The sequence below is a fragment of the Furipterus horrens genome, unplaced genomic scaffold (assembly GCF_987537825.1).
Source record: "Furipterus horrens unplaced genomic scaffold, mFurHor1.1.pri manual_scaffold_5, whole genome shotgun sequence".
NCBI lineage: Eukaryota > Metazoa > Chordata > Mammalia > Chiroptera > Furipteridae > Furipterus > Furipterus horrens.
The window spans coordinates 167413965-167439540 of record NW_028327175.1 but is presented as its reverse complement, the minus strand read 5'-3'; the positions used below and the strand labels follow the sequence as shown (position 1 = coordinate 167439540).

Sequence of the window (25576 nt, the reverse complement as noted above, 5' to 3'; positions counted from 1 at the left end):
CCTCATCCGGGAACACATCCCCTCCTCTTTCCAACATCCAAATCCCTTTAGATCCTGGGGACCAACCCATCTCAAATGGGGGTGAGGAGAAAGATCCTGATTAACGAAAATTCCGGAGATTATATTGGGAAAGTCTCGGTGTAAGAGCTCCTTGGAGGTGGGGAACTCTCACAGATTCCAGGGAGGTCTTAATTTGGAGATGTCCAAGTTTAGGGGAGACCATTCATCCTCAGTTGTTTCCAGGTTTTATTTTGTAGTTCTAAGATTAGGAGACCCGGGGTCAGGGTTTTTTGTTTTGAGGAGTCTCCAATTGTTTGAGGGCTGGCCGTGTGCCTGGCCGAAGGGGCTAGTGGTTCCGGTGCCTTCCCGCGGGGGCTCCTAAATCCATGTCCCTGGTCCCGAGCGAACCTGGGCCTCTGGGACTAGAAAAGCGATCGAGCGCTGCGTCCCCACCTCCCGGGCGGGCGGGGGCGAGGACCCCTCCCCTCGTCCATCTCGTGGGGTCGGCGGTCCGGGCGTCCCAGGGACACCAGGGGGAGGAGGGGAGAGGGTGCAGGAGAGGGCGGGCGACGACTGGGCTCGGGTCGTGGTGGTGCGGGCGGCGGCCGCGGGATCCCTGCGAGCCCGGCCAGGGCGCACGGGCCGGGCCGGGCCGAGGCTGAGCCGTCGGGGCCTGCGAATGCGGCCCGGGCCACTTTCCTCTTGGAGTTGGGCTCTGGTTTGGGGAGCGGCACTGCGGACGAGGTGTCAGGGCGAGCTTTCCCGCGAGGCCGGGAAGGAGCGGCGGGCGGCGCGCGCGCAGGAGGAGGGGGGAGCATGCCCGGCTGGAGCCAGGCCTCGGGGCGCGCCCCGGCAGCCGTCCCCACCTCCGCCTCCTCCTCCGTCTCCTCCGTCTCCTCCTCCTCCTCCTCCTCCTCCTCCTCCAGTCCCGCCGCCGCCGCCGTCGCCGCAGCCAACATGGCTGCGCTCCTGAGCCCGGGAGGCGGCCGTTGCTGAGCGCCGCCCGCCGCCCGGGCCCCCAGCCCGCCCAGGACCCCCGCCACCTCACGGCTCCCGGCGCTCTAGGGCTGCAGCCAGGCGCTCTCCGCCCCGAGGCGCCGCGGGGCCACTCCGGAGCCCGGGAGCCGTCCGGCGGGGCGGGGCGGCCCGCCACCATGGAGCCCCAGCGCCGGGAGCTGCTCGCCCAGTGTCAGCAGAGCCTGGCCCAGGCCATGACCGAGGTAGAGGCCGTGCTCGGACTGCTCGAGGCCGCGGGAGCGCTGAGCCCCGGCGAGCGGCGGCAGCTTGACGAGGAGGCGGGAGGCACCAAGGCTGAGCTGCTCCTCAAGCTGCTCCTGACCAAGGAGCGGGACCACTTCCAGGACCTGCGCGCGGCGCTGGAGAAGACGCAGCCTCACCTGCTACCCATTCTCTACCTGAACGGCGTCGTCGGCCCGCCGCAGCCCGCCGAGGGCGCCGGTGAGTGTCAGACCCCCGCCCGGCCTCTCTGACCTGCCCCCCACGACTTCTCCCCTGTTCTCGGAGGGGGAACTCGGGAGGGCCGCTCCTCTCTACCCGGTGCTGGCCGCGGGGACAACCTTCCCTCCTTTTAGCTCGGTTGGGGAGGGGGCGATGCGCGGACCTCTACTTCACACCTCCTCCCCCAGCCCCGCCGCCGCTGTGAACAATGCCCTTCGCTGCAGGCCTTGACTCCCCAGTGCCAGGTTCAACCAGGTCCAGCCAGGTCCAACCTCCGGGGGACCAATGAGGGATGTCTGGCAGTCCCATTTCTAAGGCTCTTCACCATCCACCAGCTCTTCAAGAGCCTCTGTTAGCTTTTAGTCACTGATAACAGTGTGGAAGCATGGAATTTGGGCCAGAACCTGTGCTCCTGAATTTGGTTCCTGCCACCTAGTTTCAGGACCACTGGTGCCTTTTCACTTTCTGGTTCTCTCCGCTTCCTGTGCCCGGAGCTCTGTCTGTTTGCTAGCCCAGACTTGTGGATGATTATGCACAATGCCTGCTAGGTTTCTTTGGAAACTGGGCCCGGAAAAGTTGGGGAAGTTGCATTGCACCATGGGAAAATCCTAGTAGTGGCTGCTGGGGCTCAGATCCCTCCCTGACGGTGCTGTGTGAGGAGGGAAGACTGGTGGCTGGTTCCCTTGGGTGGGGGGGCCACGGATTTGTGAGTTTTCCTGTGTGGAGGTTATGTTGGGAGTTTGAGACAAGTGGTAGGCTTGGACTGGCCTGGTTGGGGAGTGTGGAAGGCCAGTCTTTTAGACAAGGAAGCTCCAGGAGGGAGGTATAGCACTGAGGAAGGAAGAGAATGAGCATTTATTAGGCACCTACTGTTGTGGCAGGCACTCTGGTTTATCACATTTAATTGTTACCACTCTGTGAGCTATTATTCTTACCTTGCCAGAGAGAAAACTCTGGCTTGAAGTGGTTAAAATGCTCAAAGTATTGGACACCAGTTTTCAATTATGACCCGCTGTTTTAGTTAACACGTTCGGAGCCAGGAAGCAGCAAGTGCCACCATTTCTATGTCTTGCCCTTATTTTAAAAGTGAACTGAGAGGGCTGACAAACTGCCTTTAGCAACTTGTAGGCCAAAGGCTGATGAGACCCGTTTATATGGCTGTTAAAAGCCTCACTTATTAAGGGGATGATTTTATAAGCTGTGCTTGGTAACCGCTTCGATGTATATTAGCCCTCTCCACCTCACTTTTCATAGTGGAGGAAACGGATATAGAGAGAGACTAAACTGCTGGGCACTCAGCACATCATTTTGTTTGGTGCCCCTTTTGTCTTCACTTTGGGTTTCTGACCCCTCAAGTCTGTTTTCTGTCCCCCAATTATGATCATATCTGTGTTTCTGGCAAATTAAGTCCTCTCTTGGGATGATGCTTTTTAAGATACAGAGTTAGATAGGGACAGGGGGAAATTTCATCGGGGTAATTTTTTTCTTTTTAATTGCTTTTATCTTCCTGCCTGCCTGTCCATTTATCTGTCTTTGGAGGAGGAGGTTTATCAAGGAAGCACAGAAGTTAAGAGTGCAGACTCAAGTCCTTGCTGGGATGTGTTTGAATTAGCATTAACTTTGATCTCTGGAATAGATGGATGAATTGCCATTAATTGGATCCTCTCCCTTTCCTTGCCTGGTGGAGAAAATGGGGCCTGGATGGGCCAAAGTTCTAGGATCTGGTCCTAACCTCAGAGGAAGGAATGGAATAGAGTTTGGATTCTGTCCCCAACGATAGTGATTTCAGACCCTCATTTTACTACAATGCAGAGTTCTATAGCTTTGCAGAGGGTCATGACATCCTCAGAAAAGTAATTTTCAAGGGGAAGTTAAGTTTATTTTAGTTAATACTTTAGAAAAAATATAGGGTAGCATTTGTTGTGGCAAGATGGCATCTCGAGCTTCTGGGGGGAGAAGTGATGTGATGTGCAAGTAAACAATAGAGTGTTGAGATCTTTGTAATGGATGACTTACTGTGCAGTGATTTTTCAACTTTTTTTTCTTTTTAGCCAGAGAGCCCTTCTTACGGGGCAAAGCTCATTGCATAAAAGAGCTGCTCTGGTTGAAGGGATGGACGTACCTATCTCCTTCCTGAGGAGCCAAAGTCAGGGAAATCTAGCACTGTGTCCTGCTTTCTTGCTCTCCCAACAGTTTCCACTCTACATGCAGGTCCTCAGCTCTGCCCAAAAGTTAGTCTTAGTGCAAGGCCCTGTGGGATCCTGAGAGAGAAATCAGTTGGCTTTCTAAGGATCCAAAGCATCAAAGGGAGGCCCCTTTATCACCATCTGTATGTCAGAGGTGCTGCCATCACCCAGTTTTGCGCTTCCTTGGTGATTCCATACCCTGTGTGGGTCAGAATGCTCATCCCTGGCTGGCACTTGTATGCTGTGGGAGTTTGCAGGCAGTGGTGTCTGGCAGCCGCTCACATGGGGCCTGGAACTGGGAGGAATCTGGTTTAGGTGGGACTGGGTAGGTGAACACACCAAGCCCATCTCTTCTGCTCATGCTCAGTTAGAGCTCTGGACATTAATAACCCACTAAGTTTAGGGCTGGAGTATGAAAGTGTCTAAGAAAATAGTGTTGTTTTATTTTGGGGGGCAGGGGGATTCTTATGTCAGGATTGACAGTACATGGCTGTTCAGCATATTGTATCTTATTGCATGCTTTACTATCTCACTTAATTCTGTGGCAACCGCAATGAGATGAGTGATGTCTTCCATGCATTATGCTGGGTGTTGTGACCTTATCTGTGAGGTGTGAAGACAGGTCAGAAGTCGCAGGGCACAGAGGAGCTGGGGTCAAGGGGAGGCTCAATGCTTCTGATTCTGTGTGGGGGACACTTTTTCCTATTTAAGGCCATATCCTGCATTGGGGAGCTCTGTGGAATTATATAGCCTTTTCTTGTCCCTATACATGGCTCTGTAAGGAGGAAGTGATCATCTCTGCCCCTGCTGGAGGTAGAGATAGGAGAGAACTGTTGTTTTCCTCTGAGTGGCTCAGGTCTCTAGGGTTTTTTCCACAGTTGTACCAGGATCTTGTTTGTTCACTGGGAACCCACACAGTCCTTTGTTTTTTTTTCTCTTTGATTCAGTTACTAACATCTGGGTTTTTTCACTTGAAGAACGTCGACTCCCTGCACCCAGAGTGAGGGCCCCTTCCTGACTGTGAGCCTTCATCTCTTCTTCTGTGAGATGGGGCTAAGGACGCTACACTGCCTGCCTGAGACACTGGGAGGGCAGTACGTGATCGGGGAGGGCAGAAGCACCTGGTTCTGTGCTCAGTCCAGGTGCGGCCTGGGTGCAGACAGAGACAGGGGTGTGAAGGATGTAATTCCAGCCTGCAGCTTGCTGCCCAGTTGGGGGAATGGAACACTCAGGAGTGTGACATTATGAGACAGATAAATTGAGTGATACACCTAAGCAGGCTTTTTCTGCTTTTTAAAACTCCATATATTACATGCTTTTCCCAAATACTCTCACCCACCCCTAGGGGCTCTAATTACTATCTAAATGTGGAGAGCTTCCCAAACCATTTTATGTCAGGCCTCTCTTGTGGGGCAGAAGTGGCAGAGCTCGGTGCTGGCCTGCTGGTCCCTCTTAAGTGTGCCCAGAGCTGAATGTTTTCTTTTCCTTCCCCCTGTACTGCTTCTTCAGCTTCCTAGTGAGCTGGCTGACTCGACTTCACTAGAATTAAGAGAATGGAGACAGCAACATATGCTGGAGAAGCTGAGGGAGGCTTTGTTTGGAGGGACTGGAGCTTGAGCTGGGTGTTAAAGGGACACTTTGTAAATGCACAGGGAAAGGAAGAGGACATTCTGGGCATAGGCCTAGCTGTGAGAGGAGCAGTGTGTTTTCAGGTTGCAGAATGAGGCCAGCCCAAGTATAGCAGGGGACTGGCATTGGCTCTGGGTGGATGGGGATGCAAAGGTAATCTGGAGGGCCACAATGGCTAGCTGAGCGAGGGGTTTGTCTATCTCTTGGAGTTTAGGCATTGTACGCTTGTCAGAAGTTAAAGCTGAAGGAATTTTTTTTTTAAAGGAATAACCCTGCCAGGTTTTTCCAGTAGGACGAGTGCAGTTGGCTGCTGATTGTTAGGTGTGGATTATTTATTATTCATTAGAGGTTACCTGGGCCTTTTGTTCTCTCCCTACTCTCTTAGGTACCAGCCTCCTTTTCTTCATCTACTTTGCCCTGAAGGGTCAGCAGGGACAGTGACATAAGTAAAAGTTTTCAACCATTGTAGTTTTTCTTTTAATTGTTTTATTTGAGAGGAAGAGGTGGAGGAACTTGGAAGTAGTAATGGAGAAGAGTTTTCTAAGAGAAAGGCAGGTTATTGGAAGCAACAGAAATGTAGTCTAAACCATATTAGAAAACAGAAATTTATTATATGATATTCCAAAACCGTGGGATGGATTGGGGAAACTGGCCTTGGGATGTTTGATCCCGAATGTTGCTCTCTTTGCCTATGGGTCTGGAACATGGTCTCCAACCTCTGGGCTTCCATCTTCACAGCCCCTAACCAGAGAATAAAGGGAGCTCTATTCAATTAGCCCAGGCAGAAAAATCTCATGGAAGGATTTCGACTGGCCTGACTAGGCTCAATCATTGTAGTCATGGGAAGAGGACTGAGATTGGCCCAGCAGTGGACCCAACCAATAGGATTGGATGATGGGATGCTGTGATTGGCGTCCTGTACCAGTACCGTATGGTTCTTTAGAGTGGGGAGAAGCAGTTCTCCAAAGGAAGAAGAGTGGGAAACAGCTGGTGAATTTTCAAGATGTGGTCTCATCTTTGTGGGATGATGCGGTTAGCAATGAAGTCATTGCTAGAGTAGGGTGGTGGGGAGAGGTGGGAAGACTTTAGTAGGTTTTAGACTTTGAGCAAGGCATTTAACTTTTCTGAGTTTATTGCCTGCTCTACATAACAATTAGAACAGTAACTACTTTACTGTGCTATTTGACAGTTGGTGGTAAGAAAAAAGGAGGAGCATTTGTTAGTATGGCGAGTAGTACAGCCTGGAACCAGCCTTAGAACCAGAAACCTGGGATTCTCCTGATATGTCTGAGGGTTATGTGAGAGCTCCTTGTAAACTATGCTGGACAGATGTCAGGGTTGCCTTTAGTGTGGCTGTGGATCCCCAAGAGTAGAATGTAATTTCCATGAGCTGAATTTGCTGTTGTATTTCTAATGCCTAGAATAGAGCCTGGCCCAAGATAGGCGTTCAGTAAATCTCTGTCGAGTGGATGACTAGTCAGCTGTGTGTAGTGTGACCCTGAGTAAGTCTCAGCCCTCTTCAGAAATATGTACAAATTTCTTCTTCTTCTTTTTTTAAATTGAATTTATTGGGGTGACATTGGTTAATAAAATTATATAGATTTCAGGGGTACAATTCTGTAATACATCATCTGTGTATTATATTGTGTGTTCATCACCCCAAATCAAGTCTTCTTCCGTCACCATTTACCCTCCTTTACCCTCTGCTACCTCCCTTCACCGCCACGTCCAGAGTTCTTAAGTGGTGACTTTACAGTGACAGAAGGGTGTGGGAGTGCAGGAAGGCTAGAATGAGTCCCAGATGCACACACAGATGTCACCGCCCACAGTATGTCTGTGATGGAAGCAGGTGGTGTGACATTGGTGTCTGAAGTTCCCAAGGTCACCCATCAGGTACTGGCATTGTGGGGCTGGCTGCCAGGAGCCATACAGAGCACCCACATTGCCTTTCATAGGCTCAGAGAGCTCTTCCCCTTCTGTGTTTAAAATGTGAATGTCAGGTAGGTGTCCTCAAAATAGTCTTGGATGGGTATCTGCTCCTAACTGCAACATCTTGACATTGGATGAGCTTCTTTACTACCTGGGACTTATTATTTTTTGTTTGCTTCTTTGTTTTAAGTACAACAATAAAACTAGCAGAAGTTTAGCATTGGACTGAGAATGTGCTCAGTCCTGTGGGATTCTCAGCACTTCTAACGTGGCATTAGGTCCAAGGAGGCTTTCTGATAGGGTTGGACTGGATTTCTGAAGCTTTTTCTAGCTCTGTACCATGATTACTATTTTCTCATTTAGTGTTAGCGTTGAGTGGTTTTTGATACTCTGGCTTCCTATTTCCTGAAAAAGTAAGCAGAGGAGAAATACTTTGTTTTAGGTGTTTTTTTTGTTGTTGTTCCACCTCATCTAACCAGCTATACATTCTGCAGGCCAGTGCGAGGTGCTCCTCAATAATTTCCTGTAACCTTGGGAAGACGTTAATCACAGGACTAGTGGATGTAGAGCAAGAGGGCTGAGCTAGCTGCCTATCAGTCTGTGCAGTAGGGATGCTGAGCGTGTTCAGCAGGAAGGAATTTTAAGTAGGGTTGAGTTGGGGGGATACAGCATCATTTTTTATCTTTTACCTGAGGCAGATTGCTTATCTCTAAATTGTGTGTCTCTGTTGATCTTTTTGAGACAGAGTTCCATGGAAGTGCTATGGTAACCTTCTAAACTAAATATGGATGTTTGGAATGTTCCATGTCAGCTGTCCAAATCTAAACCCTTAGTGGATAATTGGGAGGTGACTGTGGATCCTGATGTTTGTTTCACATTAAGGGTCATAACCTATTTGCTTTTTTAAAAAAATTGTGGTAAAATATATATAGCATAATATCCACTATGCGAGCGATTTTTTCCTGTTTTTTAAAATTGTGGCAAAATGTAGTTTAACATGAAATTTTCTATTTTAATCATTTTTAAGTGTTCAGTGGTAAGTACGTTCACATTGTTGTAACTATCACTACCATCCATCACTAGAACCTTTTCATCTTGCAAAACTGAAACTCTAACAAAAGTAAACAGTAACTCTCTGCCCCTGAAACAGTAACTCTCTATTCTCTCCTCCAAGCCCCGGCAACCATCAGTCTTCTTTCTGTCTCTGTGACTTTGACTGCTCTAGGTATCTCATGTAAGTGGAATCATATAGTATTTGTCATCTTGTGACTGGCTTATTTTACTTAACATAATACCTTCAAGGTTCATCCATGTTGTATTGTATGTCAGAATTTTGTTCCTTTATTTTATTTTTAATTGCGGTAACAAACACATAATATAAAATTTATCTTCTTAACCATTTTAAAATGTACAGTTCAGTAGTGCCAAGTACATTCACATTGTTGTGCAACTGGTCTCCAGAACTCTTTCATCTTACAAAACTGAAACTATACCCATTAAAGAACAAATCCTCATTCTCCCCTCCCCCAGCCCCTGGCAACCACCCTTCTATTTTCTCTCTCTGTGAATTTGACCTCTCTAGATACCTCATATAAGTGGAATCAAACAGTGTTTGACTTTTTGTGACTGGCTTATTTCACTTAGCATAATGCCCTCCAGGTTCATCCATGTTGTAGCATGTGACAGGATTCCCTTCCTTTTTTAAGGCCAAATAATATTCCATTGTCCATATAGAACACATTTTGTTTATCCATTCATCCATCAACGGACGCTTGGCTTGCTTTTGCCTATTGGCTATTGTGACTAATGCTGGTATGAACATGGGTGTATAAATATCTCTTCAAGACCCTGCTTTCTGTTCTTTTGGATATGTATCCAGGAGGGGAATTACGGATCATGAGGCAATTCAGTGCTTAATTTTTGGAGGAACTGCCATACTGTTTGTTTTGAGTTGGAAATCATACTGTCCTTTTGAGGCCACAAGTTACTAACCATTGAATCCCAGCAGTATTTATATCTGGCAGCCAAGGCATGTTCACACATTTCCTTTGGGTTTCTAGTACTAAAATCTCTGTCCCCGGAGGCTTTGAAGTATGTTCATTATTTCTACTTTGTAGACACTTCCTTCTTATCCTATTCAGGGTTGGTTTCGTTTTTTAGTCTTGAATCCAGAGTAACTGGCTATCATGATTTTCTTTCTTTAATTTGTTTTCTTTTTTTTTAAAGCACAGTATTAACATTTTTTAAAATTTATTTTTCAATCCTTACCGGAGGACAATTTTTTTATTGCTTTTTTAGAGAGAGAAACGTTGATGTGAGAGATGTGAGAGAGAAGCATCGATTGGTTGACTTCTGTACGTGCTCCTTCCGGGGATTGAACCGCAGCCTAGGCATGTGCCCTGACCAGAAATTGAGCCCACAACCTTTCTGTTATGGGATAGCGTTCCAACCAGCTGAGCCACACCGGCCAGGGAAAGATTTTCTTTCGAAAGGCTTAGATCAACATTTCCCAAGGAGACATTTAAATACTAGTTTGGTGGGATATCAGTGGTGTTGCTCAATTCAAGGGTTCTGTGGCCAAATGCATTTGACCAGTGCTGGTTTGAGCAGGTCACAGGAGCTGCCCTGCTGGGAGCCTCTTGAGGACACTAATAAGCCAGTGTGCTTTGGGACTTCACTGGACTGGGTTCACTATGCAGCATTTCCCAAAATGATTTGGCCACAAAATCCTTTTCATTGAGCATTTTGCGACGTCAGTGTCCAGAGAAATGCACTTTGGGGAAACTTTGACATTAGTGCACAGAACTGGCACATTCATACATACCATTGTTTTTCGAATTTTCCCTCAGCTCTCTCACTTGGGGAACTAAAACCTTAAACTTTCCCATTCTTTTAAATTCTGATACCAGCTTAAGCGGGCACATGTGATTCCGGGGCCAGTAGATTTTTTTTATTGTGTAGTCTTATGTAAGGTGTGTGACCTGTCTGGGCCTCAGCTTCCCAGTGTGGCTTGACAGGAATGAAGTCTGGTTTAGTAATGGTTATTCTTTGAGGTGGTTAAACCTCTTATGGTCTTCTTTAGGAGAGGACTTCGATTGCAGAAAGCGGAACATGGGCTGACTGGTGGAAGATACAGGAAGGTAGAATTGAGCTGAACTTGAGCAAAGGCCTTTCTTTCTCCCTCCCTTCTTTCCTTTCAAACTTGGTATTATAAAATTTTCAAACATATGCAGAGATGGAGAGGAGACTAACAAACACCCAGCTTTCCCAACAACTTTTGTTTTCTGTAGTATTTTAAAACAAATCCCAGACAGCATATCACTTCCCTCAAAATTACTTAAGGAAGTGTCTCTAAGACATAAGGCCTTTAAAAAAAACATTGCCAGAAGACTGATTTTACAACCAACAGTACTAATATACTTAATGTCATCTCATAGCCAGTTGATACTCGGTTTTCCTTGTCTCAGAAATGTCATTTTTTAGACAGTTTGTTGTTCAAATCAGGATTCTAATAAGGTCTACGTGTGGCATTTAGCTGATGTTGCCCTGAGCCTCTTTTATAAACCCTTGCTTGGGCCTTTTGTTTAAGGAAGAACTTGTGTTAATGGTAAGTGCCATCCAGCTATGGAGTGGACTCTTCTAGGTGGTGATGTTCCTTCCCTAGTGTCCTCACAGGGTGGTTTCTCAGAGAACGGGCTGTGAAGTCTGACCGGAAGGAAGCCTCTTCAGTTTCAGTTTTCTCACAGGGATGTTGTGAACAGTGAAATGAAATAGCATGTGAAATGTAAATACCCTTTATGATTGGACCCTTTTCCTTAACTGGACTCTGACAGGAGAGCCAGATGTGTAGAATAGACAAAGAGGCGCTGTGGTGATCAGGTGTGGAGGCTGGAGCTTGCCCCTTTTGCTTGTGGCCTCCCTGAGGCTCTTCCCCAGGGTTCCCAGAGTTCTCCAGGGTTCTGCAGAACATAGTTTTAAAACCACGGGCTTGGATGCTTTTAATATGCTCCCCTTGCTGAGAGAGACAAGAGCTGGGTTGGTGAGTCTCAGGTGGACACAGGCTGTAATTGGTGGCAGCTGTGTTTTCATCAGAGCTTGGTCTCCATCTGCTTCCTTTGTTTACCTTTGTAAGTTTCCTTATGGGATGAACCATGCTTTCAAAAATGACAAATGACCACAATGTGACTAATAAAAAAAAACCCACTCTCTGCTTCCCAAGACTGTGATATGGGAAGGAGCAGAGTGAAACTTTATTAGAGGGTCCCTTGCAGTGGGAAGTGGTTACCTTTTTTGAAAAATTACTGTTTTAAGAAACATATATGGTCACTAGCTGACCCTATACCTACATTGCATAAGAGAACTGTTAGCCGTTGATGCATAAATAAGCCCCTGCCCACATGTAGCCTTCAGGTGGGGTAGGTGGGGCTACCTGTGTCGGAAGCTGCGCCATCAGATGATCACCTGTGACTCCTTGCTGCTGCCTGGTTGCCCTCTCAAGCCAGGGTGTATTTTCTGTGCCCACAGTGTTTTCCCAGATGTGGCCTGTCTCTCAGGCAATGCTCGGGCCTCCTTCTGATTCAACTTTAAGTTACATGTCTGAATGTTATCTGTCTGACTCCTTAAGGTGGCCTGGGACACCCCCCCACCCCTGCCCCAAATCTCATACATCATTATTCATTGTGAATCTGCTGACCAAAAGTGATGAAAATCTGTCCCACCAGCGGTGAGTGATGTGATCACAAAACAAATGGGAAGAAACTGGATTTTTATATTTTGATGTCAGAAGTCATACTTTAAAAAAGTTTAATGACGTTTTCAATGCTCATAAGAACCTCTGTTCTTATTCAGGGTCACCTCTTTTTCTTCTCATCTGGCCAGAACTTTTTTCATTTCCTGTTTATGTTTCTTAAGCAGCTTAAGACTTGTGTATCACAGTTGGAAGGGGTCTTAGAGACCATTTTGCCCAAGCTGCGTATTTTACAAATGAGAAACAGCAGTCCAGAGACACAAAGGGCCTCCACTGGGATCTTATAGCATGCCCCTGGCAGAACTGGACACCAGGTTTCTTCCCATGCTGGGGTTCCTTCCAAGGCATCTTTGCCAACCCCAGGCTGGGTGGGGAGTCTCTAGAGTCTTGGCTGGTTTTTGCTTGGCTGGTTTTTGCTGATCTGGGCTTGGTTTTGCAGGCACCAGCCTTTCCAGTGAGGGTGAGCAAGTAACAGGGCATTGTAATTCGTGGAGTTGGCTACGGATTCTCATTCCTGACCATTGAAATAAATCTTTTTGTCAGTAATGGGTATTTACGTTCTACAGATGGGCAAATTAGGCCAAGAGATGTTCATCAGCTTGCTTAGGGCTGCCAGTTGCCCAGAGATTGGGCAGGTTTTGGAGTCCTTGTCAGTTTCTTTATCAAGACTGCATTTGTTCCGTGCCCTAGGCCAGCCTGTGAGGTCACCGTTGAGATGTCTGTGTCCTGAGCCTTGGACACCCCACCCTCCCTTTCTTGTCACAGCATTCATTCATTCAGCAGATGTGTTCTGAGAACCTGTCACACAGCAGGGACTGTTTGGATGTAGATGTAGGTTGTAACATCTAAATTCAAGTGCTGAGTCAGATAATGGGTTTGATGTTGGCAGGAGGTACCTACTTGTCTTATTCTTGTTTGAAACAGCATAAAACTTCCAGGGCTGACTTCTGTGGCTTCTTATTGCTTAGTCACAGGACAGAGTTCAAGCAGGAAAATGACGCCACTGAGTCTCTTGCCCCAGAGGAAAAAGCCTTAAACAAAGATAAGAGGGTAAAGGCCCCAGGACACTGAGTTGGGGCCCACCCCCCTGGCCAACCTCAGTGGGAACTGGATCCAGGAACAAGCCAGAAAGTTAACAAAACTAAAACGTGCTGGTTCTGGGTCTTTTTCCTGAAAAAATACATATGTAGCTGAACCTCAAGCAGCTTGGAATTTAGAGGCTGTGTGTGAGAGAATATATATGCCTGTATATTCTCCTTACTAATTTTTGATAAAAAATGACAAACCTCCATTATAAGTCCTGTTGTATTTTCTCCCCCATTTTATGAGCCGGTTGTCCTTGGTTTCTTTGGAGATTTGCTTTGTGGAATTTCAGGTAAGCTTGTTCTGCTGTCAGCCTCCCTCATATTAAGGCTTGTCACGAAAGTTCAGTGGAACTGCTCACAGCATCTTCTTGCATGAGCTCATGTAGCTTCTAGGGCGTCTGTCCATTCGTCTCTCCACTCATCCATCGCATATCCAGCATATACCTTGGTCCATGGCTCTGCATGGTGCTGAGTATGTAGAGATGAGGAAGACATTAGCATTACCCATGATCAGTACCATGGACCCATACCAAACACTCTGACTTTCATTAGTTCTTTTAGCTTAAATATGGATCTTATTGTTCATTAAAGCTTTTCATTTTGGCTTGCTCTATTCTGTCTCTTTTCTGCTTATACTGTCAGAAGTAATCAGCCTAGCTTATTGACTTCCTATCCCTCACCTTCCATTTTTTGGTTTATAGCAAATGGCAAGTGTGTTTGGTGGCAAAAATCTATAATATTCTCAAACGGGCAAAAAAGAAGATGGTTCTTGCCTGCTTGGAGTTTCTTGTCTCATTGGAAAGCCCACACCTGAAGGGGCAGTATGCAGCAATACAGATCACGCAGAGCAGGTAAGGATACCCAGAGGAGCGTGTACAGTGAGCTGAGCGAAGGCAGATGACTGGAAGGCTGGATAGGTGCTGGAGATGGGGAAGGGGGAAGGCAGGTCCGGCAAAGGCTATGTGCAGAACAAGGGAGGAGATTTTGGAGAGAATCCATTCTCTGAAGAGTGGGTCTTTATGGGAAGGACAGGCTTCTGCTGGAGGCAAGCATTCAGCAGACACTGGGAAACGAGTCCAGCCTAACCAGCCCCTGGAAGACTCAAGGCAGGCTGCTTCCAGTCATTCTCCCTGCCATTAGCTCTCAGTGAGGCTGCTTGAGTCTGGGGCTGGAGAGAGGAGTGGCAGAGTTGGCATGGAGTAGGAGGGTGGTCTGTGGAATGTGGGGGAGTGTGCTGCAGCCAGAGGAGGGTGGGGTGAGGGCGATGAGGCCTACCAGCCTCTGCGGAATCCCTAGAGGTACCTGATTGGCTTTCTATGAGTTATTAGATGGATTGGAAAGACATCCTCTTCCTAACTTTCAAGTCTGAGAATTACAGCTGGGCTGTTTAGAAACCAGAGTCCATGAGTCCTCTAGGAAGCTTGAGACCAGTTCCCATCTGTTGGCCTTCTCTTTGTGGAGGAGAAGGGGGTGGTTGAGGAATAAGGTGGCTGACAGGGAATGAGTGAGTCTAGTTGTGTCCCCATGGCCACCTCACAGTCTCTCTAAGCCTTGTCCTTATCTCACTGGCGGGGTCCATGACACCACCTCCTTCCCAGAGCTGGTGTGCAAGTAGATGGGCGGTGCAGAGAAATGGCCACATGCGTGTAGACGATTGTGTGTTGTGTAGATGATTTTTTTATTGCACAGGATGCTTTATTTTTGTACTTAATTTCTCATTTGATCTCATCAGCAACCATTTGTGGAGTCCTAACTCCACCACACAAATGAGGGAACAGTTAGGGGAGGCCAGGTCACGTGGGAGTCAGTTTAGTGGAGTGGTTAAGAGTGATTAAGCCAAGTATTGAGTTCAGATCCTGGGTCTGTTACTTACTGTGGCCCTGGGCAAGTTACTTTCCTTCTCTGTGTCTCAGTTCCCTCATCTGTGAAATGAGGATCATAATAGGACCTTGTATGGTAAGGATTAAAGGAGTTATTATTTGTGAAGTGTTTAGAGCAGTGCCCGGCAGAGAGTAGGCACTGTGTAAGCATAAGGTGTTATTGCTACTGTTATTAGTGTCCCAGTCCCATGGCTGTTTAAGTGCCCCATGAAACTGTGATTTTCAGGGGAGGTTGGCTGGTTTGTTTCCACCCTCTCTCCCACACTCATGGTGTAATCTGCAGATCAGTGCTGGTCTCTAGCTCTTGGTTTCCGGACCATGATGAAGTTAGCACAGAGATTTAAGAGTAAGCATTTAGCAACCTCTAGAGCAGTTTGACCTTGCTGGGACTCCTTGAACAGGTATAGACTGCTTCAGGTGCTGTCAGATCACATGGCAGTCACATGTGGTGTGAGTTGTGCGTAATAGTCATCGGGTAGTAGGACCGTGTGATCGCAAAGAAAAGTGGAGTGGCATGAGCGTTCCTCTGTGTTGCTGCCTGCCTGAACAGTCGGCTTCCTTTGGAGGAGCCTCTGCCTGCCAGGGCAGGTGGGATCCATGGCATTTTGCAAGCCAGCGCGTGATGTTTGTGCTCCAGCACTCTGTGACGACTCAAGGCAGTGAGGTCTCCTACGAAGATTCTATTTGTTTTTATAAGATTTTATTTATTTATTTTTAGAGAGACGGGGAGAGAGGGAGAAAAGGAGAGAAACATTGAGGTGAGAGAGAGACAGTCGATCATTTGCCTCACATGCCCCCAACTGGGCACCTGACCTGTAACCGAGGCATGTGTCCTGACCAGGAATCAACTGGCGACCTTTCGGTTTGCAGGATGATGCCCAACCCCACTGAGCCATGCCAGTCAGGGCCGAAGATTCTTATTAATGAGCAATTGTTTCCATTCAGCTCAACTTATTTTGGCAAGTGCCTCTCTTGCTTTTCTGGCAGGTGTGGTTCTGGCAGGCTTGGTAAGAATCCACAATGAACTCTATTTCTTTCCACCTCTTAGGCTGGTAGAAAACTAGAAAGCTGGATGATGTCAGTGGACAGTGGTGTGTGGGGTTTCACACACTCCCTTCTGCTGGTGCAGCCCTGCTGGAGCCTTTGGCAGAGCTCCTGTAAAGCCCTGACCCTGTGTGAGAGCCTGATTCTCAGCCCCCGCAGGCTCTCACCCAGGTTACTGAGGGGACAGGTTCCTGGAGGTGCCTATGGGGTGGTGTCCATCCCTAGGAGAACTGATGGATGCAGTGGTGGACATGGCCGGCAGTCCCCTGAAGCAGTTCCAAGTGTCTGATACACACATATGGCAATGGCATGGGTCATAAAGCAGAGAGCTCAGTGAAAAAGGAAGTAGAGTGAGATGGATAATGCAGGGCTGGTGTGTATGTTAATACAAAAAGTCCCCACTTTGCAAGAACACAAAGAAAAAGAGTGACACAAAAGAATGATAACCTATGCACGTGGGGGAGGAGAATGGGAAGGGAAATGGGAATACAAGGAAATAAATCCGTAAAACGAGAGAGGAAGGAAAGAAGCATCACTTTTCTGCCCTGCTGCTTTCTTTGGGGGAAAGGCCTTTTGTGTCTGGGCTGCACTGATCCCTCAGCTTTTAGTAGTGTGGCACGTGTGTGTCTCAGCAGAGCCGGCAACTTCAAGCAGGTTGTTCTCCTAAAAATGGCCTCAGTAAAGAGTTACTGGCTAATGAAGTCCCCAGTGCGGGTCGGACAACTGGTCATGGAACAATGAACTCAGTGGGGATACAGGTGTTTTTAATAATCATATAAGTGATTGTGGGGAGCAAGAGATGAACCACAGTTGATTTAAACATGGCATTGTGAATATGCATCAGCCATGCTTGCAAAACCCCACATTCTCACCTTGGCCATAGTGAGAAAGTACGGGTGCTCATCCTTTAAGTCAGTTAACTGAAAAAAAAAAAAAGCACTATTCCATGTGTTTATTAAGCTTATGATGCCATATATTGCAACCTGTATTAGGGAGATAGAAGATTTTAACTTCAGAAAAATACAATCCTGTTCAGGGTAGGGGACAACATTTTCATTGCCAGACAATTGCCCTAGGGAAGGAAATAAGCTTCTGGTGACTTCAGAAAGCATTCAGGTAGAACTTCAGGGAGGGTGGGGAAGGAGTTCTATTGTCTTCATGGTTGAAATAGTTGCTCTCTGCAATCTCTCTTCTTCTCTTTGAACTACTGGGCTCCAAATTTTAGCTCTGATGCTGGTAATTCAAGCAAAAAAAGTTACTGGGTTTAAAAAATGTTATGTAATTAGCCATATTGATAGTAGAGAATTTAGATAATCAAAAGGAATAAGTTGAAGGTAATACTACTAATTGGTGATAACCACTACAGATTTTTTTTAAAGAGTGAAAAAGGAATTATTTTTAGTGGGTGCACAGTATTGCCCTAACAAGATGTATATCACAAGTTCACTTTTATGGAGATTTAGAGATTTCTTGCTTTTCAATATAAATCAATGCCACAGTGAACATCCTTATGCATATAGATCTTTGTGCACATCTTTATTTCCTTAGGATAAATTCCTGGAAGTGGTGCTTTTGGGTCAAAGGGTGTGGTTGTTTTGAAGGCTGTTGATACAAATTGCCAAGCTGATGGCATTGATCCTGGGTCACTCCTAGATTTCTCCAGGTGTGGTGTTTGGACTGGCTTCTTCAGAATCACCTAGGAAGCTTCTTAAAAATGACGACTCCTGAACCCCACCCTGGGTCTCCTGAAACAGAGCCTGGGGGTGGGCTGGTCTCAGCAGTTGCATTTTCCACCAGCACCCCGGAGGTTCTTACAGTCAGTGCAAGACATTTCTTCAGTGTCCAAGACTGCCCAGGAAAGGAAGCAAAGAGAACTGTGATGTTCAATGGGGGTCAGGGACACAATGAGTGAGAAGAGCATAGTTCAGGGACCCCTGCTCTGGGCACCGTTTTCCATATCTGTAAAATGGGAGTCTCAGACTGGTTGTGATGAGTCTAAAGTGCACTTTATATTAATACGTAGGTGATTGTTTCTCTTACTGATGTCACAGGTGAGAGGGATCTCACTGGCCTGGGCCAGATCTGGGAAGGGAGCTCTGGGAAAAGTGGGTCAGGACGGAGAGCTCATCTTTCTGCCTCTTCCCCAAGGGGACCTAGGGTTGATAAACTGTTGGAGCAGGGTGCAGTTGGCCAAGGCCGCTTCCAGGACCTGGCGTCTTTCTGTCCAGGTCAGTAGAGAGGAGCTGCTTCTGCTCCAGGATTGCTGCTGCTTGTGTCCAGGAGTGAGAGTACCAGGAAACCTTGGGGCTGAACCCAAAGTGGGCTTCTCTGCCAGTGCCAGGAGTCGGTGGAGAAGGCCCAGAGGTCCCTCCTCAGCAATGTGGCCACAAAAGTCACTGATTCTGCCTTCACCACGGCTCACCATGTGGATGTGCTGCTTCCTAGCGCTGGAGTTGATAGTCCATCTGATGGGTTTGCTCACATGCTCCCAGCTAAGGAGAAACTATTTGCCAGAAGGCTACTCCAGACCAGCTGTTTACCAGTTTTTCCTGTAAAGGTCAAGTGCTTTGTTTCCTGGTCTATAAGTCTAGCAGGGGGATCATTCACTCACTTATCCAAACCAGCATACTGAGCTGTGGATGGTGACAAAATGAATGATCTACATTAGGAAGCAGACAGCAACGCTGCTGGCTTGGGGACTGGTAAGTTGTGCTCTAGTGTGCATCCTTGGGAGGGGTTGAATTTGTCTTGTGGAAGGGAGCGTGGTTGGGTTGAGGGTCAGTCTCATGGAGAAGATGACCAAAGCTGGACTTCAAGGGTTGAGTAGAAGTTGTTAGGTGATGGGTAGCTGCATTCTAGCCATGAGGAAAGAAGCCTGAGGAAGAGCAGCGAGGCAGGAAGGAGCCAAGCATGCTGGGTGACCATGGGCACTGTGGTGACTGGATGGTGGTCTGGTCCAGGAGGGGCTGGAAAGGGAGACAGTGGTGGGGCTGCGGACCTGGCCTCCAAGTCCGCTTCTGATGCTCCTGAGCTGTGTGACTTAAGTAAAGTGCTTAATATTTCAGAGCCTCGACTTCCTCTCCCTCTGAGATACGGTAATAAGACCAGCTGTAGAGGGAATTATTATATGGTGTAATTCACATAAAGTATGTAGCTGAGAACTTGGCACAAAATGAGATGCTCAATGAATGTTCATTTCCTTTCTTTCAGTGCTGGGGTGAGACCTTTTGACTGTTCTAATAGGTCAAAGGGAGCCATGAAAAATTTTAGAGCATGGTATTAATAAGATTATATCTATTTGCTTAAGTGTGTGTTTTTGGTGGTCTGGTGGAGGATCTTTTGGAGTGTAGGGTGGTAATGTTAGAGAAATGGGTCAAGACCAGGAGGATGAGAAGAATCCTCCCAGTATGGTCCCCTGCTGCATTTCTTGTCCTCGCAGCTCTGAAGGCTGCTGGGTTGGCTTGCCTGGGCTTAGGGCAGAAGTTTTGGGGGGAGAGGCTAGAATTGGAACTGTGTATTCAATAAGCCAGCTACCCCTAAGGGAAGCTGCAGCACTGGACGCTTGCCGAGCACCAGTCTGACTGTGACAAAGTGAGGTGTGTGTCAGGTGAGGTGCAGGAGGCTGGGCCAGAATCCGTGGCATCAGACCATGATAGCAGTGGTTTGGTGTGATGTAGACATTTATGACCATTTACAGTGGGTGCCTGGGAATTTATGTGGATGTCTCATGGGTCATCCCAGAAACTCAAAGATGAGGGGGGTATGTCCCCACTGTAAAGATGTGGGAACTGAAGCACAGAGAGGGGAAGTTACTTGCCCAGAGTCCCAAGCTAGTGAGCCAGGATTTCATCCCTGGCAGTTGGAATCAAGGGCACACCATGAGCCCATCAGTGTTCATGGAGGGGTGGCAGGTCTAGGGCAGTACCGTTCTGCTTCTTTATCAGTCAGCCAAGATGCTCCTTGCCTGCTGAGTCTGCCCAGGGTCACAGAATTCCTTTTGCACAGAATCCCAGGCAGCGGACTACAGCCAGTTGATAATAGTTGTTCTTGAGTTGCAAACATCTTTGCCACATCTGGGTAAAAGGGACATCCCGGTGCGATGCCAGCCTGCCCAGGGACCTTGAGCCCGTGCCTCCCCTTTTCAGGTCTTTACATCTGGTATTTGGGGACCCTGCACAGCACAGCAGCTTCCTTCACTCCCTCACCTACTCCCTTCTGTCCCAGGCATGCACAGACCTGTGCAGAAGTAGACATTGGAGGAAGAGGGCCCCTCACTTCCTCGGGAGCACGGGCAAGCCCTGACCTGAAAGGGAGAGACCCAGGGCCCCTCGTGACTCATGTGCCCTCAGGAGCCACTCTTGTGCTCCTTACCACATGGTGTCATCTGGGGGTTGGATTAAAAGATAACACTGTTGGCAGAAGAAGCAGCCCATTCCTGGCGTTAATAACCAGACCCATTGGGCTCTCTCAGCCCCTGCCCTTGGGTGTCTCTGCCTCTCTTCTCAGTCTCCTCCAGCTGACAGGACAGCCTTCCTCAGGCAGTGACTCCACTTTTGTCTCCTTCACCTTGTCACCAGTCTCCCCTCTGTGGCCAGTTTAATAATTCTAATGACAAGTTAGCAGGATTCTCTTCCCCTTTTCTCCCCCGCAACCTGAGAAAATCAAAGTCCCCAGGAATTACAATGTAAGTGAGGTGGGACAAGGTAGAGAGGAGGAAACTGAGGGGGCTACCTCGCCTAAGCATGGGACTTTGCTGGGAGCCATGTCTTCTCATCACTGGCAGAGGAGGCTGTGCTGTGCCTGGAGGGAGGTGCTGCTCAAGCTAGTGTCTCATGAGTATTCTCCGATGGTCCCACATTCCAGACCCTGAATAGGCAATCTCAGGACTCTTGAAGGTCTGGGGAGCTCCACAAGGCTGTATATCTGTAGGCAGTGGAGATGGAGGGCAAAGCCCTGCCTGGAAATTCCCCCACTACCATCAGGTGACCCACAGGCAAGTGGACCAGAATATTCAGGTAGCCTGTTTTCAAACGGCTTCCCCCAATGGCTCCTCATTAAAAAAAAAAATTATTGTACCATTAAGAAATGATACAGTAGGCTTTGAAAAAAATGTGTTATTCTTTATTTGCCTGTACATTGGTTTATTAAGAGAAAAAAAATTATCTGAAAGACCAGTTCAGAAGAACCTATGCACCTCTAGGTTCATGGCAGCACTATTTACAATAGCCAAATGCTGGAAACAGCCTAACTGCCCATCTGTACATGAGTGGATCAAAAAACTGTGGTACATTTACACAATGGAGTACTATGTAGCAGATAGAAAGAAGGAACTCCAACCTTTTGTGACAATATGGATGGAACTGGAGAGTATTATGCTTAGTGAAATAAGCCAGGTGGCAAAAGACAAATACCATGTGATCTCACATAATACAGGAACCTAATGAACAAGACAAATAAATGAGCAAAATCGAACTAGAGACATGGAAACAAGGAGCAGACTGACAGTGACCAGTGGGGAGGGGGAAGGGGGAGAAGGCGGAAAAGAAGGGGAAGGGGCCAGTCAAGGAATATGTATAAATAACCCATGGACATGGATAGTAGGGTGGGGATTGACTGGGAGATGGGGGAGGTGGGCAAGGCAGGGGAGAGCAACAGGGGAAAAATGGGACAATTGTAAGAGAACAACAATTAAAAAAAAGAATAGGAATCATCTATCTTATAAAAACAGAAATTCTAGAGTTGAAACTGCAGTAACTGAAGTGAAAAATTCACTACAGGGGATAAACAACAGATCTAAGCTGGTTAAAAAAATAATACTCTGCAGACTTGAAGGTAGGTCAGTAGGGCTTATTCAGTCTAAAGAACAGAAAAAATAATGATGAAAAATGAACAGTGCCTCAGAGATGTATAAAACATAAAAGGAATAAAGAAAAAAGTGAGAGAGAATTCACACATTACCAATATCAGGAATGAGAAAGGTAACATTAATATAGATCTTCCATCTATTCAAAGAATAATAAAATATGAAATGGAGAGTTCCTTGAAATATACAAACTATTATACTAAAACTCAAGAAGAAACAGAGAAAGGTTTGTTTATGGATTAATTATGATGAGCATGTATTATTGAAGCTGGGTGATGAGTACATGAGGGTACATTAAAAAAAAAAAGGGAAGAAAAAGAAAAGGAAAAAAAGAAAAATTCTCGAACAGCTTCCGGCCAAGATGGAGGCGTAGGTAGACACGCTTCACCTCCTTTTACAATGATAAGGATTATATCTACCTCAAAACAAAAAACAACCAGAACTACCAGAAAATTGAACTGCATCGAAGTCCAGTAAATAAAGATATAAAGAAGAAATACTCATCCAGACAGGTAGGAGGCAGAGCCAATGAGCCGGTTTAGAGAGGAAGCAGTATGCACGGCGGCAAGGCAGTGGCTGCAGCTGTCTAGCCAGCGGGCAAAAAGAGCAGTCACACATTATAAAAGTCGGGAGGGACACCTGGGGAGCGGTCCCAGCCCCAGGCCAGAACACACAGCCCTGGGGTCCAGGGCCAGAAAATAAAGCCTTGTTGCCTCTGGTTGTGAAAACCAGTGGGGGCTGGGGCGGCAGAAGAAACTGCTGGTCTTTCAGGAGAGTTGGTTTAGAGGGCCTCTACTGTCCTAGAATGTCTGCAGACCCACCTGCTCTGGGAACCACCACCAGGGCAACAGCTAGAGAGGTGCCAGTCACATAAGGGAAGCAGGTGAAGTGACTAGAAGGGGTGAGTGCTGAACAAGCGCTGTTGTTCCCTCTCAAACCCCCCTCCTCCACATTAAAGTGCCACAAGGTGGTGAAACCGGTCACTCAGCACTGATGAATACCTAAGGCTCCGCCCCTTATAATGTAACAGGTCAACAGCTCTACCTAAGACACTAACAAACACAGGAGTCTGTCAAGTTGAGGAGACAGAAATATGGCCCAAAAGAGGGAGGAGATCAAGGCTCCAGCGGGAGAGCTAAGCAAGAAGGAGATAGCCAACCTAAAAGACACAGAGTTAAAAACACTGGTGAAGACGATGCTCACGGACTTGACAGATATGCTTGAGTATGGCAAACTCATAAGGGAAGAAGTGAAGGCTGTACTACGTGAAATGAAGAAAAATTCACACAAAACCAATGGTAAAGGGAAGGAAGCCAGGGTTCGAATCAATGATTTGGAACATAAGGAAGAAATAAACAGTCAACCAGTACATAACGAAGAAACGAGAATAGAAAAAAATGAGGAGAAGCTTAAGAACTTCGGGGACCACTTTAAATGTACCGACATCTGAATCATAGGGGTGCCAGAAGGAGAAGAGGAAGAGCAAGAAATTGAAAATTTATTTGAAAAAATAATGAAAGAAAACTTACCTAATTTGGCGAAGAAAATAGACATGCAAGTCCAGGAAGCACAGAGAATCCCAAACAAGCTAGACCCAAAGAGGACCACACCAAAACATATCATAATTAAAATGCCAAAGGCTAAAGATAAAGAGAGAGTCTTAAAAGCAGCAAGAGAAAAGAAGACAGTTACCTACAAAGGAGTTCCTGTAAGACTGTCAGCTGATTTCTCAAAAGAAGTTTTGCAGGCAAGAAGGAACTGACAAGAAGTCTTCAATGAAATGAAAAGCAAGGATCTACAACCAAGATTGCTCTATCCAGCAAAGCTATCATTTAGAATGGAAGGGCAGATAAAGTGCTTCCCAGACAAGGGAAAGCTAAAGGAGTTCATCATCACCAAGCCATTATTATATGAAATGTTAAAGGGACTTATTTAAGAAAAAGAAGATCAAAACTATGAACATTAAAACAACAACAAACTCACAATTATCAACAACAGAACCTAAAATAGTAAAAACAAAAACAAACTAAGCAAACAACCACAATAGGAACAGAATCGTAGGTATGAATGTCATATGAAGTGTCATCAGTGGGGAGGGGGAAAGGAGAGAGTGGAGGAAAAGGTGCAGGGATCAAGAAGCATAACTGGTAGGTACAAAGTAAACAGGGGGACATTAAGAGTAGCATAGGAGTGGCTCAGTGGATTGAGTGTTGGCCTGCGAGCCAAGTGTCACTGGTTTGATTCCCAGTCAGGGCACATGACTAGGTTGCATGCCAGGTCCCCAGTTGGGGGCACGAGTGAGAGGCAATCACACAGGGATGTTTCTCTCCTTCTCTTTCTCCTTTCCCCTCTCTCTAAAAATAAATAAACAAATTATTTAAAAAAAAAGAATAGCATAGGAAATGGAGAAGGCAAAGAATTTATATACATGACCCATGGTCATGAACTAAGCGGGGGAATTGCTGGAGGGAAGAAAGGTACTGGGTAGAGTGGGGCAGTGGGGAAAAATTGGGACAACTGTAATAGTATAATCAGTAAAATATACTAAGAAAAAACAAAAAAATTCTCTTGAGGTATTTTCCTTCTTGGGCAGATAAAACATGGTTGGACACACAGCATTACGCATCTATTTTTATTTATTTTTAAAAGATTCTATTAATTTTTTTAGAGAGAGGGAAAGGCCCAGGCATATGCCCTGACTGGGAATTGAATTGGCAACCTGTTGGTTCACAGGCTGGCACTCAACCCACTGAGCCACACCAGCCAGGGGTCACCTATTACTAAATTCACATTTATACCTCAACAATTTAAAAGAATTATCTAGGGCCTGGCTGGGTAGCTCAGTTGGTTAACAGTGTCATCCCATCAGGGCACAAACAAGAATCAACCAATGAATGTATAAATAAGTGGAACAACAAATCAGTGTTTTTCTCCCTCCCTCCACCCCTCCTTCCACCCTTCTTCTCTGTCTAAAAATAAAAATAAAAAAGCAAAGAATTATCTAGACAATTGGAATTATGAGCCATTTTATTTTAAAAATTTATTTTTCTGTTTTAAATTTCTAAAAGTAATATTTTTTCTCTGATATTTTGTTCTGTAAATTTTCAGGTCCATAGAAAAGTTGGAAGAATAGTATAGTAGATATGTGTACAGTATTCCCTCACTTATTGCAGGTATTATGTTCTAGACCCCCCGCAATAGGTGAAGATCTGTGAAGCAGGAACCTTACATTTATTTTAGTTTTATATATATTTTAAGGCTTTATAAACCCTTCCCACACACTTATAAACCATTCCCAGTCCCTTATTAACCTTTCCCTCTTCCTTATTAACCTTTTCCACACTTTTATAAACACTACTTATGTTCTTAAACATATTCTACAGCCTTAAACCTACGTAACTTTAAAAGCATACGTATACAGTACCACAAAATCCCGCAATATAGTGAAAAATCCGTGATAAATAATTAAATATAATATTTTTTAAAATCCCGTGATACAGTGAGGCCGCGATAAGTGAACCGCGATATAGAGAGGGACTACTGTATAGCCTTCACCTGGGTTCACATATTTGCTTTTTCATTCTGTCACTCTCTCCCTATATGTTCACATATAATTTTTCTCCTGATTCATTTAGAAAAATATAGAAATCAGGACACTTCACCCCTAAACTCTGAAGTGTTTGTGAATCAGGATGCACTCCTACTTAACACACCACCATTATCACACCCAAGGAATTCAGTGCTGATACAACAGC

At 46.3% G+C, this 25576-nt stretch overlaps 1 protein-coding gene across 2 annotated transcripts in view; it reads left to right on the top strand.

Annotated features, from left to right (window-relative positions):
- Nucleotides 1–959: 959 nt before the first annotated feature.
- The window catches only part of DLG5 (discs large MAGUK scaffold protein 5), a 112375-nt gene continuing 87758 nt past the window's right edge, over nt 960–25576 (top strand). Inside the window, exon 1 of one of the 2 annotated variants that reach the window (XM_090278276.1) lies at nt 960–1458. In XM_090278276.1, the coding sequence (XP_090134402.1) occupies nt 1155–1458 (304 nt within the window). In that variant the 5' untranslated portion in view covers nt 960–1154. The remainder of the gene's footprint in view (nt 1459–25576) is intronic. The other variant, XM_090278275.1, reaches the window with a different exon arrangement.